Consider the following 18638-nt stretch of genomic DNA (forward strand, 5'->3'; position numbering starts at 1 on the left):
GCTCTACAGAGGGTTGTGCGGTCAGCTGAGCGCACCATCCGCTCCGAGCTCCCTGACCTGCACTCAATCTACAGCAGGCGGTGCTGGACCAAGGCCAGGAAGATCGTGAAGGACCTCAGCCATCCCAACAACAGACTGTTCTCTCTGTTGAGGTCAGGAAAGCGATTCCGCTCCCTGAAGACCAACACAGAGAGACTGAGGAGGAGCTTCTTCCCGCAGGCGATACGGTCTCTCAATCACACCACCACACAGTACTGACCCACACATACAGTTCTTACACACACTGGACATTCTGGACATTGTTTTCACTTCATTACTTAAATCACGCTGCTGTTATTGTGTATATATTTATTTATATTTCTTCATACATTCTTATATAGTTCTATATTGTGTATTTTGTTGTACAGTTATTTTATTTTCAACTTTAATTTATATATTTTATCTTATTCTCCCAGTTAAATTTACCCTTCATTCTAATTTGTGTTGTACAGTTATTTCATTTTTAACCTTAATTTATATTTTATTCCTTCCTAGTTAAATTTACCCTTTTTAATTTTTCATATTTATTTCCTATCTTATTCATAGCCTTTTCCTTTTTTGTTTTCTTTAGGTCACGAGCAGTTGTCCAAGCATTTCACTACATATCGTACTGTGTATGACTGTGTACGTGACAAATAAAATTTGAATTTGAATTTGAATTTTTGAATTTGGTCTGTGTGAGCAGCTGGGTGTTGTGGCCTATTTGGATCCTTGTTTCCTGTATCTGCCTTTGGGCAGGGCTGGCTATCCTCTCACCTGGGCAGCTCACCTGGAATGAACTCAATCAGAGGAGGTTTTTTTGTGGCGAACCTCACTACCATCTCACTGCCAGTTCGTCTACTCATTCAAGTCAGTAATAGGCTCGCACTTCTTGCTTGCATTCTAAATTCCTGTCTACTTACCTGGTCTTCCATGTCCTCGAGCTTCGTTGGCTTACTCATCTCTTGGACTCACCTCTCTTTCTCATCAGTGCGACCCAGCAACCTCCACACCACCAGTCTCCCCTTGTGTAACACTCCTCATGACATCACTTTTCGTTTCATGCCAAATATTATGTTGTATGTTTAGCCACACCAAGTTTCTAACTTTGTCCCCCACGTCAAGTATAGTGTTGTGTGTTAGTACCACGCCTAGTTTCTAAGTTTTGTTCACCACATTAACTACAACCTTGTGCTTTTGTTAAATAAAGCTTATAAATAAATAAAGCTTTGAGAACTCTGAGCCGCCTCTGCACATCTGTCTCGCACTTGAGTTCAATTTTGTACAGGTCCCCAGGCCCTCTTGTCAGAAAGTCCTCATCAGACCATCAAGTTACAGTTCTCTTATGAGGCACAGTATGGAGGGCCTAATATTTGATATTTAGGCAGGCAATGCAGTTCCTGTGAAGTGTAGGCCCGTGAGAAAAACGGACTGTGGTGTTTGCCACAACATACATGCAACAGGCAAGCTCACACTGTGGATGCAAAGGTACTGGACATACTGAAGAATGTGAAAATAACCACAAAGTATGATGTGATATGATTCATTTTTATTTCTGGGGACAGACTGAGACAGACAATATGTCTGCAGCGAACAGGAAATGAGACCATGGCAATAGCAAGGAAGCACAGAGAGGTTATATTAAGAAGACGTGTGAGAAAACTGCAGATTTTATAATCAGAAACACATTTTAAGATTCGTCATGCAGCAGGACTGTATGTGAGGATGGGGCACTCTTTGCTGTACGTGCTCGAGTTATTATGTAAGTACCTTACAGTCTGTCTCTGAATTATAAGGATAAAAGTGAGTCAATGCTTTAAGCTATTTATGTTGAATAGAGGAGGCTAGAGATTTTTGTTTTTAAATCTACGTTTATGTTGTCTGATAGCTTAACTGTTAAATAAACAAATGAAATATCTGTTAACTTTACAGTAAAATAAGATAAGATAACATGATAGGCTTTTTTCTGTTTCTGTTACGCTCTGTTACACGTTCTGTCCTGCTACGCTTTCTTTGTAGTAAACATCCATAAAGAAATTTGCTTTAAACATCTTGTGTTTATGGTAAAAAACAAAAAACAAAACAAAAACAAACTTGCAGCTGTGGTTGCTAGAAATCGTATTTATGTTTTTGGCTTTTTTTCTGGCATTACCGGATAGGTAGAGTGAAGACTGACAGGAAAGCAGATGGTAAGAAAGAAAGGCATGTGGCAAAAGGCCGGGGTGCAGACTCAAACCTGGGCCAGCCGCTCTTAGCCATACGGCATATAGTTGCCCAACACTTTCTCACTACCAAAGCGTAACATACAGCGCTGTGTGACAGATCATCAGTATGTTATGGTTTCAGCCACCCAACACGTCTCTGTTACACGTTCGGAAACAGGACGAAACATGAGAACCATTTGGACTGAATCTACACATGTACATTTATTTTACTTTCTCATCATGAATCGCTTTGGAAAACACACAGGTTATGGTTAGGATTAAGGGTAGGGTTAGGGTTAGGGCTGGAATACACTGCTGGAACGTGTGTTACCGCCGGCAGCATCATTCTATTGCAGGGGTCGGCAACTCTGGGCACAGCTGGCATGCGAAGGGTTAACTGATGGCACGATCATAGCTGGACTGGCCATCGGGCATACCGGGCATTTGCCCAGTGGGCCGATGGTGATTTTTCTTTTTTTTTTTGTAACGGTATAAACAATGAAAGGTGGTGGATTGGCCAGATACTGGCCTATGTATAAAAATAACTCAGTTCCTTGGTGGTGGCTATGGCGGAGCTCCCACAGAGGCCAGCAGGTGGATGAGGAGGAGAGACCCGAGGCAGCCGCCGGTCCGAGTGTCAGGTGAACTGAACTTCAGGTAAGAAGTTATGACCTGCAGTCTATCTGGGTCAGATATAAACCAAGTTTAGGTGGAGTTTATTTTCGTTGTGCTGCCTTTTTACAGTCAGTTACAATAACTCGTAATGCGTACTAGCTAGCATGACGGAGTTTCTATACAGCTGGGTGGGTGCTATGATGTCACTGATAGTGAACTTTATCTTATTCATAAGGTTAGTTAGTAGAGTTGCAAACCGTTCCGTAAAAAATGGAATTGCCCCGTATTCAGAGAAAATATTACGCTTTTCGCATTGAGCTGAAAAGGAGCACAGTTTGTCCCGGACTTCAGCTAGAATGGAAAAAGACACAAAGCTGGAGTTATTCTGTGTATTTACGCTGTCAGCTGCCTCTTCTTCTCTCATCCTCTCCCTGAATGATGAGTCAGTGAAAGTAAAGTTGAGGGCTGTTTACTTGTTTGTCTTCATCAATGTACATCTTACAGTGCTTTCCCAGAACTTGTGAAACTACAAAAAATACAAAAAAGAAATATGCTCAATGAAAATAAAGAATTATGCATTTGCTTCACATGGCGAACAGATTTAGGCATTTATATATAAATCTCTCCAAATATGCATAAAATCAATAAAATATAAATCACCTACTACTCATAAGGATGAAACACAATTCAAACTTACAAACAAAGCTTCTCCATGGCATAACACAGGTGGATGCTGAAGGATTAAACAGGGAGACTTCTGGTACGCCTCATTGTGCAAATCCCAATACTAAAATGGCCTCCTGCATTACCCTACTCGTCTGACTCTAAACATCCAATAGGAAACAGCTTCCTGTATTACCCCACTCATGTGACCCTAAACATCCAATAGGAAGGAATACAAGCCAAGCCACAGAAAAATTCACTTGACCGCAGTCTCCAAGCTAACCGCCAGGAGATGCTAAAATTCTCAATGTGCACATAACATTACAATTATACTCTATTTAACCTGCTCTGAGCCAATGCTGAGTTTGTTCGTATCGTTGAGAGGAATGAAACAGGAGAGGACACAGACATAACTAGTGCTGAAGATGTACTTATCTCAGTGTTCTGTGTTCAGGGAAGTAATCCAACAGGAAAGCAGCATCCCATGGATATTTGATTGTCCAGGAATACAGCAATATCTTCTCAAACATATAATCCACAGGAAAGATGTTGGAAATCTTGCGAAGCTGCAGTCCTCCAATAAGCCAGTGGAAGTCCAAATCCTTCTCAAAGTTAATAATTCAATAAAGCCAAACAATTCAAAACCAATTTGTAAGTCCACAGTTTTGGCAGTGGCTGATCCCTCTGACATCATCTGCTGGAATCAGAAGAGTCAGCTTCTGAGATCCAATCTTCTGAACTGTTCATCTCACAAAAGATGAAAGGATGTCGTCTTTTATACTCTGCCAAGTGTCCATTTGCCTCCTCCCCTCTCTCCTCCTAGTTAAACATCTAATTTTGTTGTTTGCTCCATTTGAAATCAGCAAATTTTGTGAGTACATCTCAGGTACATGGAAAAAATATTTTTGTCTAACAAACAGTCTAAAGACAAAGATATTCAGTTTATCATACAAGACACAACATTTATACACAAAGTCTAAATAACAATATAGTGCTGAAATAATTAGTCCATTATCAAAATAGTTGCTAATTTATTTTCTGTCAGTCAGCTTGAATGATTAATGGAGTAATTGCAAAAGTTTTAATACATATGCAATACCATGAAATCTGCAAAAATTGATAATTCAGACAGAAATTAATTTTACAATAATTTCTTGCTTGTGACACATTGATTGTGACCCATGACTTCTATATGTTATTATAAAAAAGTTAAAGTTGTTATAAAGTATATATTGTGTCTTGTCTTTATGATTATTAAATGTTGCTATGATGGAGAAATACCATTTGAAATATTATGGTCTATTACTGTTGCTGTTTCACAGTTTTTCACCTTAACTTTTTTTACAGTGTTGATTATGTTTACTGGGGCTTATTATTTGTTTTAGTTTAAAGTTTTGTGTAAAATTGAAATGCTGTAGATTTTATAATGTCTGATGGGGTCTCACTCTTTACTTTAGTGCTCAGTACACTTGACTACGCAAATCAGGACGGTAAGAGATACATTTTTTTGCTCTGTTTTTCCCAAATATCTAATCTGAAAATTATATTGTTCCATCATTTTTGTTTATTATTTTTTGAAGTTGCCAAAGTTTCAAAATCAATGTAAATGGGAGACAAACTAAAGAACAGATGAACATGAAATATAATAACATCATATCTAGAATTTTACAGATTTTGTACAGATTCTCCACATTTCTGAAACTCTTTTGAAAAGTGAAATGAGGTTGAAATTACATATTTACTTTATCTTTGTAGTGTTATCTTAGTGTTCAGAATCCCAGTGTTGTCAGTCTCTGAGCTTTAGACAGTCTGCTACCTTAATAGCGTCATGGTCCTGGGTGTGACCCAGTGTTTTCTGTTTATTGTTAACACAGCTTGGAGTTACTGTTTCTGTACCCTCCCTGTGTTTTCATGTTTAGTTACACTGTGCTTCATGTTCCCTCTGTCTCCCCGGTCAGTCATGTCTCTTTGTCTCAGTGTCAAGTCCGCGTCCCTGTGTCATATTTCCTGTTTTACTCTGAAAGTCCGTGTCTCATGTCAGTGTTTCTAGTTTTGCTTCCCTTGTCTTATTATTTCTAATTAATCCCAGCTAATTAATCCCAATACAGATATTCTGTTTATCGGATCATGTTATTACAACAGCACAGTGAATAAGTGAGCCAGTCCTGCGTGAAGTACATAAATATAAGAATGAGTTACACTATAAATGATTACAATTATTTTAATAATAAAAGTAATTATTGAATTTCAGCAATTATATTCATTATATACATTATAGTGGCAAGATGATGTGTTTTAAGCTAGAAATAGAGGTAAATAAAATATAAAGACAAAGCTGTCAGTGGACTGGAAGGATTAAATATTTTTTACAAGCATACTTGTTTTTAAGACAATGTTTAGACTGTAGGCTGTTCCAGATTTTTCTCAGGTGCTCAGTTATTTTGGATTTGGTGATAGATGACTCACATCGTTTTAAATCACAGTGAATATTCAGTGACTAAAGTTGTCTTGTTTTAGAGCTTTTTGAGATCACAGAAAAGGAAAAGGCCATTTTAACAGCAGACAGAACAGTCATACCAGCAGGAGGCAATGTGACACTGACCTGTGATGTGAAGTGCTCTGCTGACATCGAATATGATTGGTTCAGACAAAGCTCACCTAAAAATAAGTCTACAGGTAGAGTGATCAGTATCTCTGACGGAGGCATCTACACCTGTAGGGGATATATAAAAGGGACAAATTCACTCATAGCAGAAAGTGAACCAGTCATCATTCTGGAAACTGGTGAGTTATTTATTTATCTATTAATTCATTGATTTTTAAAAAAATAAAATTGCAATAGAATAACATGGAATGAAGAGATAACATTTGAAAACTACAATTTAATCAATAATAAATGCAAAAACAATAACAACAAAAACCAGAAAAACAAACTATGCCTAACTTCTATAGAAACCAATTCTTTGTCTTTTTATTTATTCATTTATACATTTCCAATAAACTTTCTGAGACTCAAAACAAGTTAGAAATGTTATTTAGTTTAGTTGGGTCACACAGTAGAGGATCTGTGCACTAAATAACCATAAAAACAAATAGACATGTATTTCTGTTTAGCTTTAATTCTTTTCTTTCTTTAATATCCTAATTCTTAATAGTGTCCAACAGGATCGATGTGAAGCTGCAGCACAGCTGGTCTCAGATATTCACTGGTGACACAATCACTCTCAGATGTGAGATTCAGGGAGGTGAAGGAAAGGTGTGGAAATATGAATGGACAGCACCCAACACAAACAGCCCTCCAACATCCAGTGAATACAGGATCAGCAGAGTTTCAGTGTCCCACAGTGGAGACTACAGATGTCGGGGTAGCAGTGACTATCTCTTAACAGGATGGAGTGATGCCTTCAGACTGACAGTTTCATGTGAGTTGGACCATGATTCATCCTGACATTTCATGTTTTAATGTTTACATCTGTCTTAATAGAAAATGGCAAGTTTCATTTGTACTCATTGTATTGGAATTATTGTACTATTTTATACACTGATAAGAAGTGGGCTACTGGAACAAGAAGGCGTAAGTGGGCAAGAGATGAGAACAGGGTGCTGTTGGAATGCTACTACACAAGTAACCCCAGTGGAAGGGGTTGCATGAATAGGATGAGGAACCTATGGAATCTTAGGTCCTATGGAGGGTCCAGCTTGAAACCTGGAACTTGAAACCTCCATAGCTAGTTACCAAGATTATGTGAAGTATCCTCTGTAAGCTGTCCATACCTGAGACCTTGGAAACTGCTAAGCAAAGACTCACAGCCTTGGTCAGCCACTTCAAGAGGTATATCCGAGAAATAGAAGAAAGGAGAATAAATCAGCTTTTCTCCAAAGAACCATCCAAGGTGCACTCTCAGTGGCAGGGGAACAATATGAGAACACCCCCACCAAGGCTGGACAAAGCAACCTCCCTGAACAGTAACCAGTACAGTAGAAGAAATTCAAGAAAGGGTTTCCAGTATGAAGAGCTGGACAGCACCAGGCCCCGACATGGTTCACACCTACTGGCTGAAGAAGCTCACTGCACTCCATGAGCCTCTGGCAGTATAAATGAACCAGCTACTGGTTGATGAGAGATACCTAGAATCGTTAACTGAAGTCCTGATCCCCAAAGACCTCCAGAAAGGACCAGTCCCATTCAACTACCGGCCAATAACTTGCCTCAGTACCCCATGGAAGCTTCTGTCAGGAGGAATTGGCAGGAATACTAGAGAAGCGAAACACCAGCTACTGGTAGACAGAACAGTTGCCCAAGACCAGACTGACTCACCTGTGCACTGCCTGGATTGATTACAAGAGGGCCTATGACTCAATGCCCTGGATCCCGGATCCTGGAATGCCTAGAATTGTACAAGTGCGGAATCTAACAAGGAGGTGCTCTGTCCCCACTGCTGTTACTCAGTCAGATCATTGACAAGAATGAGAAATCATCAGCCACCTCCTCTACATGGATTACATTAAGCTGTACGCCAAGAGTTAATGACACATAGATTCACTGATCCACACCACCACAATATACAGCAATGACATCTGAATATCGTTCAGATTGGAAAAGTGTATTTGGATTGTAATGAAGAGAGGGAAGGTAGTCAGAACCGATGAGATCGAACTATCAAAAGGCAACATTTCAGACATAGAGGACAGCTAGAAGTATCTGGGAATCCCACAGGCAAATGGGAACCATGCAGAGGCTGCTAGGAAAGCTGCAACTACCAAGTACCTGCAGAGGGTCAGGCAAGTCCTGAGAAGTCAGCTGAACGGCAAGAACAAGATCCGGGCCATCAACACCTATGCTCTGACCATGATCAGTTACCCTGCTGGGATAATAAGCTGGCCGAAGAAGGAGATAGAAGACAAGGAAGCTCCTGACCATGCATTGACGACTCACTCCAAGTCACCCCAAGTCCAACACTCTGAGACTGTATGCTTAGCGGAAGAAGGGAGGCTGGGGACTAGTGAGTGTCTGTACCAGAGCCCGGGATGAGCCAATAAACATCTACGAGTATATCAGAAAGATTGTCATGACCAACCATGCGGTCAGTAAATACCTCAGGGAGCAGAAACCCAAGAAAGAGGAGCAAGAGGAGGAACCATCATGGAAGGACAGGCCCCTGCACGGTATGTACCACCGGCCTTATTGTTCAGCCACTGCATATCAGTGGCTGGACATACCTGGACTGAAAGACAGCACAGAGGCCCTAATCGTGGTAGCACAAGTATAAGCTCTAAATTCAAGGTCAATAGAGGCTGGGATCTACCACACCAGGCAAGACCCCAGCTGTGTAAAGATGCCCCTGAGACAATCCAGCACATAACAGCAGTCTGCAAGATGCTAGCAGACAGGACATCTATGGAATGCTATAACCAAGTGGCTCGCGTAGTATACAGAAACATCTGTGCTGAGTATGTCCTGAAAGTCCTCAGGTCAAAATGGGCGACACCCTCTAGGGTGTGAGCGACCATCTTTGAACAGAGGCAGGGGTTTACGACACCAACTCTCTGCCATCTATAATCCAGTTTTGAGATCCCTTCCCAGACGCCTTAACGCCCACTCACATCCTGGGCCATCTGACCTCAGGAATTCGCATGATAAGGTGGGGCCAGGTTTCACAATGAACACACCCGAAACTCTGGCTGATTGGGACCCACACCCAGTTTCACACCTTGGCTCAGGCGATTAGAGGATCATCAGGGGGTCCTTTTGTCCCTCTGTGGGGGGTCACTCCCACTAGGTTTATATCTGGGACTCTCCACCATTTGACCTTAGAACTGAAGAAGCTTCTTGGATGAGAGGTGAAACATCTTCAAGTAACTTAAAGAAGTCCAGACGCTTTTCTTTGCAAGCTCCTTTGACTACGATGACCTGGATGACTGAGAACCTTCACAGACACCCCCTAGGGTGGTTGAGAATGACCAAGGAAGGTAGGAAATTGTGTGGGACTTCCAGATACAGACTTGTGAGGGATAACCAGTCGGCTATAGTGATAGACATAGCGATACCAAATAGGGCTGTGCAATATGACCAAAATCTCATATCCCGATATAAGAATTCTATCGTCCGATAATGATATAAATCACAAAAATGTAACATTTTCTGTAAATTCTGTGAATCTCGGGCAGCTCGACTTGCATGAAGTGTTTCCAGCTGCGCGTCATGTAGCTGGAGTCGAGTGTTTTAATCGATGCATGAAACGATACATTTTTAGACATAAGTTGTAACAACCGCCATTTTCTTTGTGAGTATTTATTACACGGCGTGCTGCGGGGAAAAGCCTGTTCTAACGTTTGAGTCTAAGGTCTATTTTTTAGCACCTGGCGGCTCTTTTTTACTTCTCATCCGTAAATAATCTGCTCTTTCACGTGATTCAGTTTATTTTGAAAAGTCTCAACAAGATCTTGAGCTTTATTGTGAAAGGTTTATGTGGAACATAAACAAGCGGACATGCGATGGTGTTACCGTCGTTGTTGCTAACCATAACGCATAAAAACAGGCGCTTGTCCGTCTGTAGTGTGGTTATATTAAATATAAGAGAAAGAGAGAACTTTAAGAAATTAATATAGCCACTGCAGTGACCATCAAAACGGTGAAAAAATATTGCTGTAAACAGTTTATTTTGCGACACCACGAAACAAACGATAGCGTAAAATGAAACGATAGACGTTTTTATATTGTCATCCGATATATATCGTTATATCGAACAGCCCTAATACCAAATGACAGCAACATCAGGAAGAAGGAATACAAGAAGCTAGAGAAGTACCAAAGGCTCAGAGAAGAAGTTGAGAACATTTGGAGGGTGACGGTAACAGTGGTCCCAGTGGTAATCGGAGCACTATGTGCAGCGACCCCCAAGCTAGGTGAGTGTCTCCAGCAGATCCCAGGAAAAACAAAGATCTATGTCCAGAAGAGTGCAGTGCTAGGAACCAAGCAACTAAGATACTGTGAGGACCTCAAACTCCCAGGCTTCTGGTAGTGGACCCAAGCTTGAAGGATAAAGACTACCCAATGGCAGAAGGGGGATCTTTTTTTTTTTTATTTTCTTTTAGTTTATGTTAGCTAACTACTTATGGACCAAAAACTCACTGCAAAGCAAGAAAACTAAAAATCAGTTTAACGGGGGGATCACTTTTGTGCTGCCCCTGGCCGCAAATATATATATATTTTTAAATTAAAAGCAAGGACACATGGTCCACTTTGACTGTTTTTTTTGCTCTTTAGTAGTAATTGGCTTCGTGTTGCTTGGCTAGAAGCACTGGAAAAAAATTCAGCTGTTAGCTGTAATGTTTGGGTTCGTAAGACACTTTATGAGTGAGCACTGTATGGAAGAGAGCCTGTTTGAGTAAAGTAACTCAGGCTCAGGTCCTGGCTCATATGCTTTGACAGTTTAGTAGAGAAAAATATCCATCTGTTCTTATTGATCTGATCCAGTCTGATTTTCTTTTACATTTTTTTCAAATCTGAACTGCAGATAAACCAAAGGCCAAACTGAGAGCTGATAACACAGCTGTTCCAGGGGGCAGTGTGACCCTGACCTGCTCTGTGAACCCATCATCATCTGGATGGAAATTCTTCTGGTGCAGAGATGAGAAATCCTCTGAAGCCCTGACCACACAAGATGCAGTTTTCCACTCAAATGGACAAATCAGTGTCTCACAGGAAGGACTCTACAGGTGCAGAGGAGGAAGAGGAAACCCAGTTTACTACACAGAGGACAGCCAAGAAGTTCACATTAACAAAACTGGTTTGTGTACCACAGTCATGAGTAAATTCATGAACCAGCATTACGGTGATGTTAAAACTGTATTAATGTTGAATTATTGTGCTCCCATTTTTATTACATTTTCAAATTAACAGGTCAAACCACTGTAACTCTGCAACCTGCCTGGCCCACATTATACAGTGGAGAAATGATCACTCTCAGCTGTGAGATCCAAGGAGGAGACACTGAGTGGGAATATGAATGGAGAACTGCCAACTCATATATACAATCAAACCAAAGTAAACTCATAAATGTTTCTGCTTCTCCATTTGGCTTTGAGTATTATGAGTGTAGAGGCAGAAGTAAAAGCACACAGCATCAATTAACAGAGTGGAGTGAGTGTTCCTTTAATTTTGACAATATCACATGGTAAGTAAAATAATAATCAATCCATACTGAAAATATGAACAACTAATACTAAAAGAATAGTTAAAATTAATAGTGCTAGCATGCTAAATATGTAACGTACAGGCATTGCATTTATACATTTGTGCGTACTTGATCGTCACTCTGGGAATATAATATCTCAACAGATAAACCCCGTCCTGTCCTCACTGTGTCTCCATCATGGCTGAGTCCTGGAGCCTCAGTAACTCTGAACTGTGAGGTTGAACATCCGTCTGCAGGATGGAGCTTCTACTGGTATAAAGCTGTTCCTGATCTATCAGAGAAATCCTCCAGTTATGAGCTGCTACCTGATGGCAGTGGGACTGCACAGGACTCCTACATCATTCATGGACAGACACACACAGCAGGATATGTGTGCAGAGCTGGAAGAGGAGACCCAGAGTATCACACTGATCACAGTCAACCAAAGTTTGTCTGGTCTGCAGGTGCATTTAAAAAACACTGTCAATCTTCTAAACATTTGGCTCATTTTACATAATGAACTGTTCTGCTCTTTTCTTTTCCTGCATTGATACGATGATGTGTCAAAAATGTGAAGTGTCCAACTGTTAGTCACATGAATTTTCTTTGTGCTCTTCTGTTTCTTTATTTCTCACTGGGGGGTTAAAACTTTATTTCTATTTACAGTATTTGTAAATACTTTGAATTCAAGATCATAAAAGTCCAGTACAGCAAGTCAGAATGACAAAATCAAATACAGATAGTCCACACTATCTGTGCTCCAATCCCTCCATACTGTGGCCAATCACATGCAAGGATATAGGATAACATCATTATGTGAAAAACAGAGAGGGTGAGAGACACGACAGTCAAGTAGAGTGTGCATCTGTCCCCTCAGTAAGTGAGTGAGATAGACAGCGGTGAGGAGGGCTGTGCGAGTGCATCACAAAAACACATAAATATGCCCAACACCTGTAAACAAAGCAGCATATGGCTGCAGTTTAAAGACTTTTTTGTCTCGGTCTTGGTTTTGTCTACTATGAGTATAAGACAATTACATTTGTAACCAGTACCGTTTTTTGATAAGGGAAACATGGGCGGTTGCCCAGGGCGCCATCGTGGTGGGGGCGGCATCACGGGCATCGGCAAAAGAAAAAAACCCATAATGTTAGCACATTTTGGGGATGGCATAGGAACTGATTGGTTTTCTATCGCCCATTTGCTGGGAGTAAGGGCGCCCTCCGTTTGTATGTACAGATCACTCAGTTATAAATATCAAGGATTAACAGAGGTGATTATAAATAAATATCAAGAAAATTGACAAGAATATTTCAGAGTAGAAAAGAGTGTGTGTAAAAGGGTGTAACTATTGCAGTGTTTACAGTGTATTAGATGGAGGAGTTGTACAGGGAGATGGCCACAGGCAGGAATGATTTCCTGTGTCGTTCTGTGGTGCTTTTTGGTAATCTCAGTCTCACACTGAACGTGCTCCAGTGACTAGCCAGTACGTCATGGAGTGGGTGGGAGGTGTTATCCACGATTGTCCTTATCTTGGACAGTGTTGGGTGTAATGCGTTGCTAAGTAACATGTTACTGTAATTAAATTACTTTTCCACTGAAAAAGTAGAGTAACTAATTACTGTTCATTTTTAGGTATTTTAATTACAGTTACTTACAATGTACTTGCGTTACATTGTAAAATAATTAAACTCGCTGAATATCATTATTTAATTTCAATAATTTGTCTTCTAAACGTAGAAGTAAACTCTGCCGCTTTAACATCGCTGTAGTGCAGCTGCACGTCATTTCGCGCCAGTTTGCTGCATAGTCGTATTCTAAAGCGGAAGATGTCGGACTCGGTTGAAGCGTGTGGCTGTTTTTTGAAATGGACATATTCCCGTCTCTTCACTTTTCTGAAACAAGCAGACAAGAATATTACAGTAATAGGTAAAAACTATCGGTCGCTGTTAATAGCACGAGTAATCTACCGAAGCGCCTGACACGAGAGCATAGACGAACACTTCTGAGTGATCCTTGTTCATCATCCATGGATAACACCGTGGCAACTCCTGCTAAGCAGGCAAAACGTGATTTTACTTCAGCAGCACAGAAAGCGTCTGAAGGTGAGCTTAAAAAAATGATTGCAGCCTATATTGTGGAAGAGATGCTACCGCTGCGTACTGTAGAGTCTCCGTCTTTAAAAAAATGTATTTATTATTTGAAGAGTTTAATTTCTATTGTTTGCCCACTCAAGGTTTATAGGGATTTTAAGAAGTATTTAGTTAAATTACTTATTTAGTAATTAAGTTACTTTTCTGACACAGTAATTAGATAAGTATTTTAAATACAATATTGACTAAGTAATTAGTACATAATAATTAATTACTTTTTAAAAGTAGCTTACCCAACACTGATCTTGGACAACATCTGCCTCTAAGACACCACCCTAACGGAGTCCAGCTCCATCCCCACAACATTACTGGCCTTGTGGATCAATTTATTTAGTCTGTTGGCATCTGTGACCCTCAACCTGCTGCTCCAGCATGCAACAGCATAGAGGATAGCACTGACCACAACAGAGATACAAGATCTCTGGCGCCAAACAACCTAGGACCGCCACTGTTTGTAACCCTTGCTTGTCTCATAAGGGTTACAAATGTTGAGGATGGCTGCAGCTCAGGAAAGGGGTCATCTACTAATCAGAATTTTGGTGGTTCAGTCCCTTGCTGCTCACGTTTTCATACCAAAATATCTTTGGACTGGACCCCAAGTTTTTCTCCAATATGTTTATCGACATGTGAATGTCAGATAGAAAACATTAAAGTGTAAAGTGCCTGTATGATATGACCAAATGTCTATGATGAGTCCCACAAATGTAGATTTTACAGTAAATTTTTAATTTTTAATTTCTGAGTACTCACAAATGGATGCTCCACAGAGCAATTTGAATACACAAAACTATTTTTCTAATGCATATATTCCAACCTGAATTAAAAAGTGATCCTTTACACACTAAATTTTAACTTCAACTTTACAAGTCTGATTAGTGTTGCTTTCAAACAACTCCCTCTCTGTGCAAATGTGTAAAAATATTTTAGATGGCCTCTTCCCTCACTCACAGAATATTAAATGTGCATGCATGAATTGCCTGATATATCTAGATAAGATCACATGTACATGTAAGCTGCATTCATGTGCTAGTGGAAAACTGGGACATCAGGACTTTATCTATGTTTTTATGCTATTTCAAATTTAAATAGATTTTCTCCTAAATACCCAGAATAGCTCATCACCTCTCAACTAGTAAAGATCCACTTCCCATTTATGTATGCTATACAGTAACCTATGAAGGCTATTATATGGTTCATATGGTGCTGCTATATGATGGACATTCTTCTGCTGGGAAAACAGGACTGCAGTCTGCAGAGGGAGAAGAAATGAGGAAGCAATTTGAGATGTAAGAAAAGGAAGAGGGAAAGTTCTGAAAATCTTCAGAACTCATTGGACTAAATGTGAACCATAATGAGAAGGCTTCTCACAGTGATTGGAGATTGAGCCTGAATTATAACCCTGATTTAACCCTTCTTACATCCTGTTTTTCAGATGTTCATTCAGCAGCATCTCTCACAGTGAGTCCTGACAGAGTGCAACACTTCACCTCTGACTCTGTCTCACTGACCTGTGAGGGAAACTTCACTGAGTGGAGAGTGAGGAAGTTTAGTGAAAAAGGCTTTTTTTCACACTGCTGTGACTGCCAGAAACTGAGTGGATCCTCTTATGAGATCCACAGCTTACAGGAGGGTGTTACAGTGTACTGGTGTGAGTCTGGATCAGGAGAGTTCAGCAATGCAGTCAACATCACTGTACGAGGTGTGTTTAAAGTACTTGCTTTCTTTATTTAATTTTTTCTTTCTGGCTCAAAAGCTGGAGCTACTTAATTGCTACTTAATTAAAACAGACAAAAAAGACCACTGGAGATGAGACTTCAAATTGCAGAAAAACATGTTTATTGAAATACAGTTTTAACAAAACTACTTTTAAGTATCCCCAAGCATAAGCTATGTAGCATAGACTGAACATAATTGGAGACCGATCTGGGACAGCAGCTCTGGTGCCCTCAGGGCCTCCCAATTTATTGAGAAGTGTCCCCAGGTGTACCCAGGTCACCCAATCCATGGCTTCCTAATACCAGCAGATACTCTGAAAATCCAATACTTTCCAGTTCTCACCCTTAGTTCCCATCCCTGCTAGCATCCAACTCTGATAAGTCTTCTATGCATATACTAAGCCAAGTAGCACATCTCTCTGCCACAAGGAAGGCCTTGAGGGTGCAGGTGCTCTAAACCTCCCACTATGTTCCATGAACCAGAAATACAGATAATATGGCTGGGAATATAGAAAATAAACAGAAGACTATGGAGCTCAAACACAAAACTCATCACAGCCTAGAATAAACCTGAAGACCCAAAGAACAGAACTGTAATAAAAAGATTTTAAAAAAGAAAAGCAAACCCCCCAACATCTCAAACTCAAAATAACCATGACAATGGCTGCATTTAAAGGGACTTCTAAACATAAAACTTCTTAATGTTAAAATGTGTCTTTTTTGATCGTTTTGTTTCTTTACTTTTTTCTAGAACATTTATTTCACGAGTCCCTAAAAGTTGTGACATTATTGTTTCTTGATGTGGCCTAAACTTACTAAACTTACACATTAAGTACAGTTGATTTGAGGTTTGATTTTATCAGATCTGGTTCGACTTTGAGTTTTGACTTTTTGGTCTGATTTTACCTGAAACTTTAGGCTTCGGATCTAAAATCGGTTCATTTATTGTTCCATTCGTCATCGGACTTGTTAGTGGAATTATCCTCGTGATGCTGCTGCTGTGTTGCTGCAGGAAGATAAAGGGTGAGAGCTTTTCTCATCAATGATTTGATGTGACACATTTAAGTAAACTGATGTAACAATAATTTAAATTTTCTTTTATAGATCTTTGTTGTAACAGGTTGGTGCAAAAGTTTTCTTTCATTTTAAAAATAACATGAAATTATAACTATTCCTGATTAAACTGATTAAATACCCAGTAAATACACTGATACACAGTATTTATTGCATGTTTTAGCCTCACTCAGTCTCAGAGCACCAATCAAAACTCTGCTGCACAACAAAAAGCCAACAACGATGAGAATGATGTTTACACCTCTCTTCTTCCTGGTCAGACCTAGAAACTATTACTTGCATCATTTTTAACACTAAGTTTGTTAACAAACAAATATCGTGAAAAAGTAATTTCTCTTCTGTTGTCTGACCTGCAGATGATTTTCCAGTTTATGAAACAGTCAGATTCTCTGGAAACGCTGGAGGTGGTACAGTATAACCTCTGATAATATCAGAGCTATAAGAGATATAATGATTATAAACTGACTGATCAGACCTGATGTCATGTTATTATTTAAGGTGGACCAACAGATGAACACAGAAATGTCACATCTACACTTGAACTTAAAGTTATTGATGAGAAGACTGAGTTCAGAAAATGTAAGGATCCATCCATCCATTCATTTCCGTCAATGTCATGTCAATCACAAATGTAACAATCCAATCAGAGAACAGATGGGTTTGGCTGTCGGAGGGGCGCTTTTTTTGAACTGCAGGTCCTTGAAGGGAATAAGTGCCCTTTTACATGCCAACCCAGCGTTTTCCTTCATCACCACGAAGGAAAACAGTCTGTGGTCGTCCGAGTTTGGTGATTTTTATGTCACAGGTCTACGTGTTTAATACAGGGACTTCCACAGCCTTTTCAACAGCGCTGCGCAGCCAAACCCATCTGTTCTCTGATTGGATTGTTACATTTGTGATTGACATGACATTGACCAATCAGATGAAAGGAAGAAAAATAGGGTCAAAATTCGTACTTGTAACTTGCAGGGTTTTTTTTTGGCTAAGTCCACACACAAATTCTTTTTACACATACAAATCCCGTTTTACAAGTACAAAACTGATTTATAAGTACAAAATATTTATGACCACATTTTGAGCCCATATGAGTTCAATTCCACCCTCAGGCTGGGGTCTTTCTGTGTGGATGTTCTCCCTGTGTTTGTGTGGGTTCTCCACGGGTACTCCCGCTTCCTCCCCAGTCCAAAAACATGCAGTTTGTAGGGATAGGTTAATTGATCAATCTAAATTGCCCATAGGTGTAAAAATGCAAGGATATCACACTTTATTAATATGTTATTGTAACTCCTAATCTCGAAATAATGATAAAAGGGAGCTTTTAAAAAAAATTAAATACACTAACACTGTCATCTGAACAGGGAGAAATGATGACCCAGATGGGAGCTCTGACTACGATGAAGTGAATCTTGAAACAGACTCAGGTACTTCACAGGATCATTAACAGTGTTGGTCAAGTAATTAGTTACTGACTACTGTTTACTTTTCCAAGAAAGTAATCCAGTTACTTTACTGATTAATTATTTTTAAACGTAATTAGCTACTTTATTACTTAGTTGCTTTTTAAAAACACGATACACAACCTGAATACATAATAAAGCAATAGACATTTCAGCCCAATTCTATTTTTTCTGCATAATCCATCATATGAAATTTAATCAAATGAAAAAATCTCTTTTTAAAAAGAATTTTATTAGTTTTAATCTTTTGACTTCATGCACATTGCATCAAGATAAATATTACACATTGTGTATCTACACACGTCTGTTGCTGGCACAGACATCACACATGTGTATGTCATGGTCATGAGACACTCTCACAAACAAAATCGCTGTTTAGTAATGCCTTCTAATTACTTTTTTTGCAATAGTAATCCCTTACTTGTTACTTGAAAAAAGTGAACGGATTACAGTAATGTGACGCGTTACTACCATCCCTGATCACTAATAATCAAATTACTTTCAGAATGAAATAAATCATATTGTTCTTACAGTAAAACAATTTCGGAATTTTGTTGGAATAAGT

General features: G+C 39.6%; 1 protein-coding gene and 1 long non-coding RNA gene across 2 annotated transcripts; one reads left to right on the forward strand and one right to left on the reverse strand.

The window, feature by feature from the left end:
• Positions 1-3483: 3483 nt before the first annotated feature.
• LOC120742020 lies at positions 3484-3820 on the reverse strand. Its single transcript, XR_005697742.1, has 2 exons — positions 3697-3820; positions 3484-3603 (listed from the first exon to the last, which is right to left on the reverse strand). It is a non-coding gene; the product is annotated as an uncharacterized LOC120742020 (long non-coding RNA).
• A 1508-nt stretch (positions 3821-5328) lies between these two features.
• LOC120741994 (obscurin-like) lies at positions 5329-18072 on the forward strand. Its single transcript, XM_040045138.1, has 14 exons — positions 5329-5338; positions 6018-6284; positions 6656-6922; positions 11018-11296; positions 11404-11677; positions 11780-11784; positions 11842-12141; positions 15260-15526; positions 16452-16565; positions 16647-16662; positions 16780-16871; positions 16973-17023; positions 17115-17195; positions 17975-18072. Exons 1-14 carry the CDS (start codon positions 5329-5331, stop codon positions 18055-18057), a joined length of 2106 nt encoding a protein of 701 aa, XP_039901072.1. The 3' UTR covers positions 18058-18072.
• Positions 18073-18638: the final 566 nt, after the last annotated feature.

The sequence above is a fragment of the Simochromis diagramma genome, unplaced genomic scaffold (assembly GCF_900408965.1).
Source record: "Simochromis diagramma unplaced genomic scaffold, fSimDia1.1 OVJJ01000590.1, whole genome shotgun sequence".
NCBI classification, from domain to species: Eukaryota; Metazoa; Chordata; class Actinopteri; order Cichliformes; family Cichlidae; genus Simochromis; species Simochromis diagramma.

Bases quoted from the DNA above. Each gene is read 5' to 3' on its own strand.
- LOC120741994 (XM_040045138.1), top strand. The intron at 6,285-6,655 runs GTGAGTTATTTA...AATTCTTAATAG, and splicing joins AGTCATCATTCTGGAAACTG to TGTCCAACAGGATCGATGTG. The intron at 17,024-17,114 runs GTACAGTATAAC...TTATTATTTAAG, and splicing joins CTCTGGAAACGCTGGAGGTG to GTGGACCAACAGATGAACAC.